The 12516-nt window shown below is 37.4% G+C and overlaps 1 protein-coding gene across 1 annotated transcript; it reads left to right on the forward strand.

Moving 5' to 3' along the window:
• The first annotated feature begins 10805 nt into the window (after positions 1-10805).
• On the forward strand, positions 10806-11327 carry LOC145113661 (RING-H2 finger protein ATL52-like). Its single transcript, XM_079049724.1, has one exon. It carries the CDS (start codon positions 10806-10808, stop codon positions 11325-11327), a length of 522 nt encoding a protein of 173 aa, XP_078905850.1.
• The last annotated feature ends 1189 nt before the right edge of the window (positions 11328-12516 follow it).

Genomic DNA, 12516 nt, shown 5'->3' on the forward strand with positions numbered 1-12516 from the left:
TCTACAGTATGACTGGTCCGCCCGCACCGGGCCTTCAGTCGGCCTGGTCCACTCTCCGAGCCTCGGCACGTCTGGTCCGCCCTCTTGGGGCCTTCAGCCTATCCGGACCGCTCGCTGGGCCTTCGGAATATCCAGTCCGCCCTGGGTATGTTGGCCTACAGCACAAAGCAGGACCCGCCTCAACCCAACCCCCATCAAACAACCATGTGCACATAAAACAATTAACCACATAACAAATCCTTAACCAGACAAACAGTCTAACAGATCACATAGCATATCAACATCCTAACCAGGATTCCGACCTATCCGGTCACTAGCATAACATTACCCTATATACCGGGTACCGACCTTAACCAGGTCACTAACATAACACCACCCTAAATACCAGGATGCAAATCTAGCAAGGCAATAACATAACAACAATACCCGGATTTCCATCCGATAAAGGGCTGGCCTTGGTGCCGTAGACCCTGTCGATATAGTGAGGATAACTCACCTGCAATTGCCGACTGAAGAGAGACGACCAAGCTGCTCCGACCACCGCCATGAACTTCACCACAGCACACTATCAAAGAACCAATACCGAAATTACCAAAATACCCTTGGAAGTCAAACTGGTCAACTCTTGGTCAAAGTCAAAGTCCTCAGTCAAAGTCAACCTTCCTGGTTGACTCTACTCTCCGAGTCAACCCGTCGACTCGTCGAGTTCTCATACTCATAAAACTCCCAAAACACGACTCAACTCGCCGAGTCACCCCAAGACTCGTCGATTCCAACGATCTTCGAGTCCCATCCTGTCCAACTCACTGAGTCACCCCTCGACTCACTGATCTGCGTCTTAACCAGAAGAGGTTAGGGGTTCTGCGACCTGACTCGCCGAGTCCAAGAACAGACTCGCCGAGTCCAAGGCAGTCTTCAACAGACTCGCCGAGTTGTTCTTCCAACTCGCCGAGTCCATGCACATGTTCATACAACTCGTCGAGTACACCCATGTGACTCGCCGAGTATCTCCAGTTCTCAATCCATACAGAGGCTTTTCGAGCCATGCAGGGGCTCCAATCCATAGATCCACTCTTCTACAGCCTAACCCTCACATAAAGTTGCAAACTTTACGTGAAACCAAGGAGATATAATCCCAAAACACTCTAGGGCTAGGGCTAAGGACTATGGGGCTTCACCAACAACTCTTAAACAGAAGCTTTATGACATTTTGGACCATCATAAGCCTAGATCTGGAGTAGCAACCTCAAATCTAAACTCCAAACCCGAAATAGATCTCAAACAAGCCAAGGAACTCCAAATCCACCACCGAGGATGAACCAAAAAGGAAATAGCTTAAGATAATGGCTCCTTACCTCTGAAATGTGCCCAAACTGATGTAGATCCCAGATCTACACAAGCCCTTTGATGCTAGCCTCTAATTCCTCAAGCTCCTTCCACCAAATTCCTCTTCCAAGCTCCAATCTCCTCAACAATGAAGTCTCACACGAAAATTAGGGTTTCTGGATCTCAAAAGGGGGAATAGGAGGCTGGGAGAAGGACATAAAGTCCTTTAAATAGGGTGCAACCCTCGGGATTAGGGTTTCTCATTCCAGCACCAACTCGTCGAGTACATCTTCCGACTCGGCGAGTTGGCCACTTAACCCGCGATCAAATCCCGCTCCGACTCGACGAGTAGGATACCTACTCATCGAGTAGCTTCCTTAATTTACACTTAGCACCCTCCAACTTCTTGCTTCCGAACTTGGGATGTTACACATTGACAAATTTAGCTACCTAAATCCTACACGTCTTAGCATCTGGCTGTCTTACTACTTGAGTCGATTCAACACTGTGTGACTAAGTAAGTCTTAGTTTATTTGAAGATCATGAAAATAAATTTTGTTGAATTTCAAGTGTGAAGATCAAGATCAGACTTGTCATATTAAAGTAAACTACCCAAGCATGCATTATATTCAGATAACGAGTTAGCTTAGACTTGTATTTATGTAATTTGTAGTCTAGGTTACATATATACCTATATATATATATATATATATATATATGAGTTTTGAGAGTTATTATTTAGCTTTCATTAGAGATTATACATTGTGATAATAGTTTTAGGCTTGCTCTTATTATTCATTTTGTTTTTTGAAGTTGTTTAATAAAAGTTATTCAATTCAACATTTTTATTGTTTTAAGTTTTTCATTATTACATTATATGGGTGACAAACACATAGATTTATTTGATGTTACAAATATGGAAAAAATACAAATTAATTCAAAAGTAAAAAAGTAAGATAACTCATCAATTTAACGAGTAGCTTTCAAGTCATCATCAATTGTTTCCTCATTTCTCACCACTTTTGTGTTTCTTAAGCTTTGTAGGCTAGATAGTTCCTCCTTTAATGAACTTTCTTACCAAGATGTAATGTGATTGCATGATGCTCCTTCTTCTTGGCTGAATGACAATCTTTTATGCAACACATTTTATTTTACCCTTCCCCTTGTCGTGTTACTTATTTTTGAAAAATCTTTATGATCAAAAATCATATTATAATGATATTACTAAATAACACATGATCCTAAAGGGTTACACTAACAACAGCTTGATAGAAATTTATTATTTATAAGAATTTGATTCTTGATAAATATTCATAACTCTTATAATTAATTAGGAATTATTTATTTTATGAAAATAATAATTTTCAATGGTAAGTAACATAATATATCATAAGGTATGATTTATTAATTCATGTACATCTTTTGCACTAGAAATATTTGTCTTTTAGCTAAATAGATAAGGGTTTATAAGTTATAAAGAATGAGACTTTTTTTATTATAAAAATCTCATTCTTTTTATGCTTAAAACCGTCAACATTGCTAGAGGACTTACACATGGTCTTTAGCTTATTTTAATTTAGGAGACATGTTTTAGAAGCATGACATTAAAATATTATAAAGAGATATAGCTTGACTTAAATTGTTAAGACCTATTGGATAATGTTTTGGTTTCATGAAGGCTTTCAAACCCTATCATTTCTCTGGTGAAATCTAAAAATTACATGCATTCTTTCTCACTTTCTCTCAAGAAAGAGGTGGTAGAAAGTTTACTTGCATTCTCTTTTTAAGACTATACTTGGTTTTGTCTTAAATCTTAAGAGTTTTACAATGCTAACATATTGATCAGGTTGAATTATTGTTTGTGTTTCCATCTAAGGAGGAGTTCTACTCTATATGCTACATCAATATCCAAGCCTCCTCTTGAGGGCTCAAAGAACTAAAAATATTGTTATTCTTTTTCCCTTATATGGTTGTTGTTTTCTTTCCAAACTTTGCAAGTAGATCCTTTTGTGGGAATAAAACTAGTTTATATGATTCAAAGTTAAAATGTTTCTGTTGCTAATCTCGAGTTTTTGAAACTAATTTTTGAATAAAATCTCAATAATTTTTTCACATGTCCTTCCTTGATAGTTAGTTCTAAATGAGACTTATGACTGTTCTTCTTAGCAGTCTTGAGCATAACATACAACTTTATGAAATTCTCCTAACAAATCATATTATATTTATTATAGCTCATGATGAACTGATTATATGATTTTGGCAAACTATTCAAAGTTAAAATGTTTCTGTTGCTAATCTCGAGTTTTTGAAACTATTTTTTTAATAAAATCCCAACAATTTTTTCACATGTCCTTCCTTGATAGTTAGTTCTAAATGAGACTTATGACTTTTCTTCTTAGCAGTCTTGAGCGTAACATACAACTTTATGAAATTCTCCTAACAAATCATATTATATTTATTATAGTTCATGATGAACTGATTATATGATTTTGGCAAACTATTCAAAATCATCATTACTTCTAATTTTATGTCTGATGGAGATCTTAACCTCTCTAGTATGTCAATGTATATTTTCATATTATAGACATGATTTCCAACTGCTTGACGACCATCCATTTTGCATGCATGGAGTGTACAAACAGTTTCATACAACTTCTTCTTAGCTTGTTGTTGAAACATGTTCTTCAGCTCATCGAACATCTCATATGCATCAACATTCTCCAAATACTTTTGGAGGTATAGAATCACGCTTTCAAGCATAATGCATGCTATTTTATTTTGCTTGTAAGTTTATGTGTCCATGCACTTCATGCAACAACAGAAGCATTCTCAGATGGTATGATGGTGTATCTGATAGGGGGTTTTCAATAACGGGTAACTTCTTCTCGTACTTGAGGACAATCCTCAAGTTACGTCATCATTATGTGAAGTTAGAGTCATTTGAATTGTCATTCTCTAGTAGAAATCAGAGGGAAAGGTTGTTACGGATATTACTATCATCTCAAAAAATCAAAGCTTAATTTTAGTTTTTTTAAAAAATCAATCCCTTATAAATTAATCGCCTTTATGCTTATGAAAAACTTGATTTTATAAGTACTAAGATCCGCTCTGAAGTTTAGTGGCATGCTCTATTGATCATACACATAACAATAAGTTCGATTAGTAGGTACAATGTCCTAATTATATCATTATACAATTCTTAGATCTTTATGAGAATCTTGGACAAAGTTGGTGTCTTGATAACATGTTTTGTCTTGTCCTTGTCATGTATTAAGTTGTGAACAACACCTACTTAAATCGTCCAATTTATAACATGTGACTTTTTATTTAGGTTCGGCTAAATTCCAAAAGTTCATTTTGGGTTGCAATATGACTAAGGCCCCGTTTGATACGCATCTTTCCAGGTCCAAACAGATCTTTCTGGCTGAATGGACCGGAAAGACTGTTTGATTTGGACAAAAGAAGGGGTCTTTCCCGGTAAGATATGTCTTTCCCAGAAAGCCCCAAAATCATATCTTTCTGGCTGAATGGGCTGGAAAGACAATTATACACCACACCCCGCCTCTTTCTTTCTTTATTGGATTATTAATTTTTTTAAATAACTTTTTTTAAAATTATTTTTTATTGAATTATTATTATTTTTCATCATTCAGCACAGTCAATCAGATGTACAATCAAACATCATGGTTTCTTTCACAGTCAGAAAACTTTCCCAGACAACACTTTACCAAACAGCACTTTCCCAGACAGAAACTATCAAACGGGACCTAAATCAATGAATATATATTTGTTCCAAAGGAACATTTGTTGTTTAAAAAGATACGGTGGACCTTTTTATAGTCAAAATATGATCTTCTTCCAAAGGCATTAATTCCACCATCAAACAAACAATAAATTGTAAATGATATTTATTGTCACTGTAGCCCAACAATGTTTCGTATATTGGTTTAAATGGTCGCTCATGATTTTTTTTTTGTATGTTTAAAGGGTACAAACTTGTGTTTTTAGGTTTTAAAATGTCATTATGAAAATTTGAAGGGGTCACCCGGTTATCTCATCCTAATCATCAATTTGGATTGTTGACGAGACTCTGACACACCACACAAACACATCACAATCCATTCTCTTTGTTTTTTTAATTAATTTTGGCATCTAATTTTTATGATCGGAGCATCCAAAAATTTCACTTGCTTTACACAATTTCGTTTGTTAATCGGAGATCATCGACAACAAAATGTTAACACAACTGGATTCTACTGAATCATTACCACTTGCGACGTCGGAATCCGCTGCCGGTGAACCACCATCGTCGTCATCCTCCTCCGAATACCTCTTCTCTTCCGCTTCCCTCGCATGTGTAACAACGTAAATTTTCAAAACAATTTTTCATTTTTAAATCACATTTTCAATCATCAAAAACAATATCAACAAACTGTATCAACTGTCATAATAACAAACAAATCCCAGAATCTCAAAACATAATCTCTATGAGTGTGTATGGATCATGTCGGCGCCTTCCCGCGATCCTCGCTAGTACCTGAAACACATAACACAACAACTGTAAGCATAAATGCTTAGTGAGTTCCCCAAAAACCACATACAACACATACGCCTTTCCAGGCCATAACTTTGTAGGATCTTCCGATCCATGTGTCTCAGGGGACTTCCTTCCCGAATCCCGGTAGACCTTCCGGTCCTACCCATATCGACCTTCCGGTCCGTAACCTCTTGACCTTCCGGTCCATATCGTACATAACATACATAACACATACATATCACATAACAACATACAGATCATACATCTCATAGCATATAAGACCTTCCGGTCACACATAGGTACCCTTCCAGGTACAGTATAGTGAGAAGACTCACATCAATGAAGTCGGATAAACTCTCGTGCTCAACGTCCCGACCTAGCCTCCTCCTATTATTCAAATAACATTCCCGATCAATATTCTCTCATAGTCTCATCTCTAAAGATTGGGTAGAAGGCCATTCTACCCCTCTCTGAACTCTCTTGAATCAGTCTTGACCAGAACCCTAAGGTCAACGAAAGTCAACGGTCAAACTTTGACCCGACTCGTCGAGTGCACATGGGCGACTCGGCGAGTCCACGCGGGTCCCCTGAGTCCTTCTAGCCTCTCTTGGCTCGTCGAGTCATCCTTCCACTCGGAGGGTTCCTCCTGTCACGAATCGTGGGGCAACCCCGACTCGACTCGTCGAGTCCACTTATGGACTCGGCGAGTTGCTTCCATGTTTATACTCAAATGACCTTCTAAGGTCAGATCTGCTTCTCTATTCTATAGATCTGACCTTCCCAAGCATGACAATCACGTAAAGGTTAAATCTTGGTACACATGCAACACACCTAAAGCTTCTTTTGGTGAAATAACCTCTAAAATGGCCTCCTAGGCTCATAACTCAAAAGGTATGGCATAAAGCAGAGTGGTAAGGACTCTCTGGACCTCTTAAGGTCCAGATCTATGAACCAAATCGCCTTGGGACCTCACATACACAAGATTCAACTAAAAGAGGCATAAAGAAAACCCTAGATTTCACTAGAATCATAAAAAACACGAGAATGGCACAGATTGATACCTCCAACAGCTTCCTCTGATCAAATAGAAGTGGATCCAAGCTCCTCAATCCACCTAGCTTGTTCTACCTCCTTCCTTCTTGCTAAAACACACAAGAAATGGTGAGTTAGCCTTCCTCTTGCACCACAAACGATCTCTCTGCTCTCTAGGGTTTCTCAGGGGTGAAGTGGCTGCAAATGGAGGCCATAAAGGCCTTTAAATAGGGCACAGACCCCGAGAATTAGGGTTTCAATTTACAGCGCGGACTCGTCGAGTCCACCCTTTCCGACTCGTCGAGTCCGTTCATTAATCCAGTCAGCATCGCGGTCCTACTCGACGAGTCTACGCCTCAACTCGTCGAGTCCCTCTCTTTTACTCATAAATAAGTGATCAAACATAATACCTGGAAATCCGGATGTTACAGCATGTGCCTCTGGCTTTGCCTCCTCCCCTTCCTTATCTGACGACAACCAAAAACCATCTCCCTCCCCTGATCCTTCTGAAAATCGTCCTCAGATCCCCATTACATGGTCGTCTGGTGGTTCTCTAACCCTAGATTGGGTCACAAACCTAATGTCAACCTTCGATTGGGCATTGAAGTAGCTCAGGCCGTCGGAACTCCCGACGATGTTGTCGATGGAAGTTTTCGATGCTCTGGTGCTCACCGCGGGAAAGACGGGAAGTTTCAAGAGGGTGGTTTCCCCTTTCTTGCCATAACATGACTCGAAATCCGATTATGTTGAGCTGAATCACAGACCCCCTCCTTTTTCTCGCTGAATCGCCTCTATGTATTTGGTGTTCACCTTCTGTTTATTTCTTTTATTTTTAGCACAGGCAACAGTTGGTGATGATGGTTGTTTATTAAGTGGTTATATAGAAAGGGTTGGTAACAATGGTTGTGTATCAAGTGGTTTTATGGTGATGAATTGAAATTGTAATCAGGATATTAGGTAAGGAAAGGAGGAAACGTATGTGTTTAGGGACTTTGGTGTTGGGTTTGGATTAATGGGTATGAAGGTTTGGATTAATGGGTATGAAGGTTGTGTTAGTCGGGTGTCTTTGGGGTTCTTGATTTTGTTCCTTGCTTTTTTCTCTGATGAAGAACACAAAGGAACCAAAGGTTTGGGTATTCTTGCTTTTCTCTTTGATGAAGAAGACGGAGTTCAGTTTTATGCTTAGACTCTTGGCTTACATGGCAACGATGAGTTGACTCACCACTGAGTCATTGTTGACCCGTCCGCTTAGTTGGCAGTTGACAAAGGCAGTGTAACCTTCAAAAAAGGTAAATGTACGAAATTGACCGGTAAAACACAAGTTCGTACCCTTTAAAAAAAATTACGATGAACCATTTAAATCAATATACGAAACATTGTTAGGCTAAAGTGACAATAACCTTTTTTTCAAACAAATGTTACAAAAATTGTAATTTATAAAAGAAGTCAGCCCAGTAACCAATGGAAACAATATAAATCCGGAGATAATACAAAACAATACCAAAAAAAAATAAAAATAAAGAACAACCGAAAGATACAAAAAAAGTAAGCAGCTATACCGCTATACCATCAATACTAAACAAATCAAATGAGACCACTTCCAATCAACTCAAACTTTCCTTTTGTTACAAACCAATATGAATCAAAAAATATGCGGCAGCTGCAATATCACTTAGAAGGCCAAATCACAACAGCTTTAATTTAAACCTTGAACTTGAACCATGCATTATTCACTTCCGAGGACTAATATCAAATAGTAACGAAATTTAGAGGAAGAAACCAAATCACAATGAAATATGTAATTTTAACACAAAATGATGTTGAAATAATACTTCTCTGTGTCAAACTGAAATTAATTTTTGAGTTGGGTGTTTTGTGTAAATATAGTATTATGTATGGATTGGAAGTGTAAGTTATGCAGGTTGTATCGGGTTTATGCACGGGTTGTTGGATACTCCATGGGTATTTGGTATCTGGGTGTGCCCGATGTATTTATTGGTTAAAGCAGAAGATATTTTTACTATTCAGCTCTCTCGATCATTCTTCTTCTCTCTGTTCAAGTCTTAGGGTATCAGTTTAGGGTTTCTTTCTCCCTTGTTGTTTTATGTTTGAGTGTGAGAGTTGATGTAGTGAGGTTTTTCGTTATAATCTGTACATGTAAATCATCTGTTTCATAGTGAATGAAATGATGATGTTGGGAAATTGTTGTGTTGATTACGTTTTTAAGAAATGACCTCGAGGATCAATATTCAATATCAAATACTAACAAACTTGAACCATGTATTGGCATTCTCGTGGCTTCGGCATTTTATTTAGCATTCTCGGCGAACACCGGGCCAAGGCATACCGAGCTCGACTCGGCAACTCGGTGATATTTCACCGATGAGAGTGAAAGGATTTTTATTTTTATTTTTTTATTTTTTTACCCATTAACTCACATTCCTTTTTTCAAAAAATACATTATTTTCAAAAATATAACCGTTTTTTTTTTCAAAATTTCAAAATTTAAACTTTCAATCTTCAACTATAAATACCATCATCCTTATTCATTTTTCACACTATTCAAATTTTCTTAATTCAGTTCTCTTAACTTTCTTATTTTTCATCTTCTTCTAAACATCATCACTAAAAATGACTCGTGTTTGGTCTCCTGAAGAAGAGATGCTACTTGTTCATTCATGGATTGATGTAACAAAAATCCAATATACATTAACGACAATCCGCATAGTTTTTGGGTTTGAGTCGCCGAAACATACAACAGTCAAATCCCTGTTTCTCGAAGTAAATATCAACTCTTCTCCAAATGGAGACATGCAAATACACTTGCAACTCAGCTTAATAATGTGTTTCGTAGGGTGATACATGAAGCCGAAAATGATGAAAATGAAAATATTTTGCTAGCGAATGCTCTCCAGGCTTATCATATTGAAGCGGACAAACATTTTCGACTTGTTGAGTTTTGACAAATTGTGAGACAGTCCCCAAAATTTGCTCAAATTTAAATTCGTTGTCTTTTAATTTAATTTTTTTTTCTAGTGTGTTATGTTTTTTAAGTTTAAGTGTGTATTATTTTAATTTCAAATGTGCTTTGTTTTTTAAGCATTAGTGTGTTTTTTTTTTGAAGTTAATGGAATTTTAGTTTTAAAAAAAATAATATATTTGAAATGTTTAGTTTTTTAAATTAGTTAATTTAAAAAAAAATCATGACAAGTTTGGCAATCCATGTCATGAAAATGGCAAAAATTGCAAAAAATATGTCAAATCTTATGTGACACCTACGTAAACCGTGACAAATATGATACAATTCTCACTAGCCTTAATAATTTAATTTGGGGACGAGGATGGTCGTCTAACTTGTCCTGACCTATAGACCGACCCTATAGAGAAACGTATTTTGAGACTCACCTGCCTTTTGCTTTTTTTTTGGTGATATCGAATCAAGATCTCCTCAATTCAGTCCGGAGCATCAAGGTCTCTTTGTTACAAGATCTAAGCCTTACTATTGATTATATGACCAAAATAATATTGTCGTTTATAAAATAAGAGGCACGTTTTAAAACCATGATGACAAGGTGTAAAAAAAGAATAATAACCTAAAATGGTATCACATATATTATAATAAAAATATATTAGTATTTTATTATTTTATCTCATTTATATATTCCAAATGTCATGTTCAGATGATATGATTTTACGTATCAATCAATAATATAATAAAACGTCATAATAGCCTATTTTGTCACATCAATCATTCATTCTATTATTGTATCGATTTATTTCATTCAACTAAAAATACGAATACCATTTTGTAAGGACTAAGGAGTGTAAACTAAACCACCCTTCTTAGCCACATCTTTTCCCCAACCACCAAAATAGTACATACAATTTCTCAATTTCTAGTCCAAAATAAATGGGAGGCTATCTAAATGTTGAAAGACCTTTCACCACCCCACCACCACCGCCAGCGTCGTCGCTTCCGCCTCAAAAGCCAAACATCCCCATGTTATACTACGGTCTCGTGGTGGTAGCCACCGCAGCCATCGTCCTAGCTTTCTACAACCTCATCATCGTCCGATGGTGCACCATCCAGTACCAGCGCCGCTCACAAGAAAACCAGCTCTCTCGCCGCCGGCGAAATCCTACCAACACCATGTCTCCACCGCTTTCCCGCGGTGGCTCCGCCATATGCTTATTGTCAAGTTTCAAGTACAAGAAAGGAGAGGAAGGTAGTAAAAACCAGTTGGATTCCGACACTGAATGCTCCGTTTGCTTATCGGTTTTTGAAGATGGGGAAGAAGTGAGAAAATTGCCGATGTGTGATCACTGTTTTCATGTTTACTGTATAGACATGTGGTTGTACTCTCACACTGACTGTCCACTTTGCCGCGCTCCTGTGGTGGAGCTGTCGCCTCCAACGCCGCCACCGGGATGAATTGAAAAATGGATAGAGGAACGCGTCGGCATGTGGCTCCATGTCCATGTTTTATTTCCAAGATAGAAATTACTATATGCAACACAATGTACAAACTTCATTGCGTAAGGTATTATATTGAATTAAGGTGGCTGCTGGTTTTGTTGCTCGAAGAGGATGTTTTGAAGTGTATTTCAATATTTGAGTATTCATGGTTCAATTAGGTGCAATTGAACCGAGTTGAGTTGAGTAGTGTTATGTTTGAAATTCAATTTGATAAAAAAAAAAAAAAAAAAAAAACTTGAGCTTGACTCTTAGCCTTATTTTTTAGGGAAAATACCACAAATAGACAAAAAAATGGGGGTCAATTTCTAAATTTAGTCATAAAAAAAGATTTTTCCAGATATAGACATACATTCCGCGGAGGACCCTCCGCGGAATGACGTCATCTCCGCGGACAAGCTACAATTCTGATTTTTGAATGGATAAAATAATGTTCCGCGTACGCCCTCTGCGGATACATTAATACCTCCGCAGAGCGAGTCGTTTGGCCTTCATAAATACCTCCGCGGAGAGATTAATGTTTCCGCGGAAGTGGTGGTTGCAACGGTTTTTAGAGGTTTTTTTTTATATAAACTGTTGTTTTTCATTTTTTTAGGTCGATTTGGTCGATCATCTCTACAAAATAGATCAGTTTTTATTCATTTCATTTTAAAAAAAAAAGTATGAGTTTTGTTATTTTATGTACTAGGGGTTTTTGACAGATAAGTAATGAGATTAACACCTACGTTAGACCAAAGTTTAATAACTTAGGTTTACTGCTTCCGCCAAATTTTGATCGTCGAATATTGTTTGATTTGGTCAAAATTAAGGCTAATGTGTTCAATAGTAATATATCATTATCATTTCAACACCCGGTTCATGGGTATGTTATGAATATTTTAGACGAAGCAGATGTTCATCAACTCAGAAATGTAATTTCTGAAACGAAGGAGATTGTGCATTTGTATTTAGAGGTGTTTCAGGGATTGGTCGAACAGACAGAAGCGGTTGACAAGATTGTACCATACAATGTTGAAAACGTTGCATCTGATAATGTTGAAGAGTGTCCAGAAGAAGAAACTGTGGCAGTGAATACGGTTGAATAAAAAAATTTATATGAGTTTGGAAGACTGGGTGACAAAACTTTGTCAGACGATGAAGAGTCAAA

The sequence above is a fragment of the Lactuca virosa genome, chromosome 5 (genome assembly GCF_052849685.1).
Source record: "Lactuca virosa cultivar CGN04683 chromosome 5, Lactuca_virosa_CGN04683_v6, whole genome shotgun sequence".
Taxonomy (NCBI): Eukaryota; Viridiplantae; Streptophyta; class Magnoliopsida; order Asterales; family Asteraceae; genus Lactuca; species Lactuca virosa.

Bases quoted from the DNA above. Each gene is read 5' to 3' on its own strand.
- LOC145113661 (XM_079049724.1), top strand. From the start codon at position 10,806: ATGGGAGGCTATCTAAATGTTGAAAGACCTTTCACCACCCCACCACCA.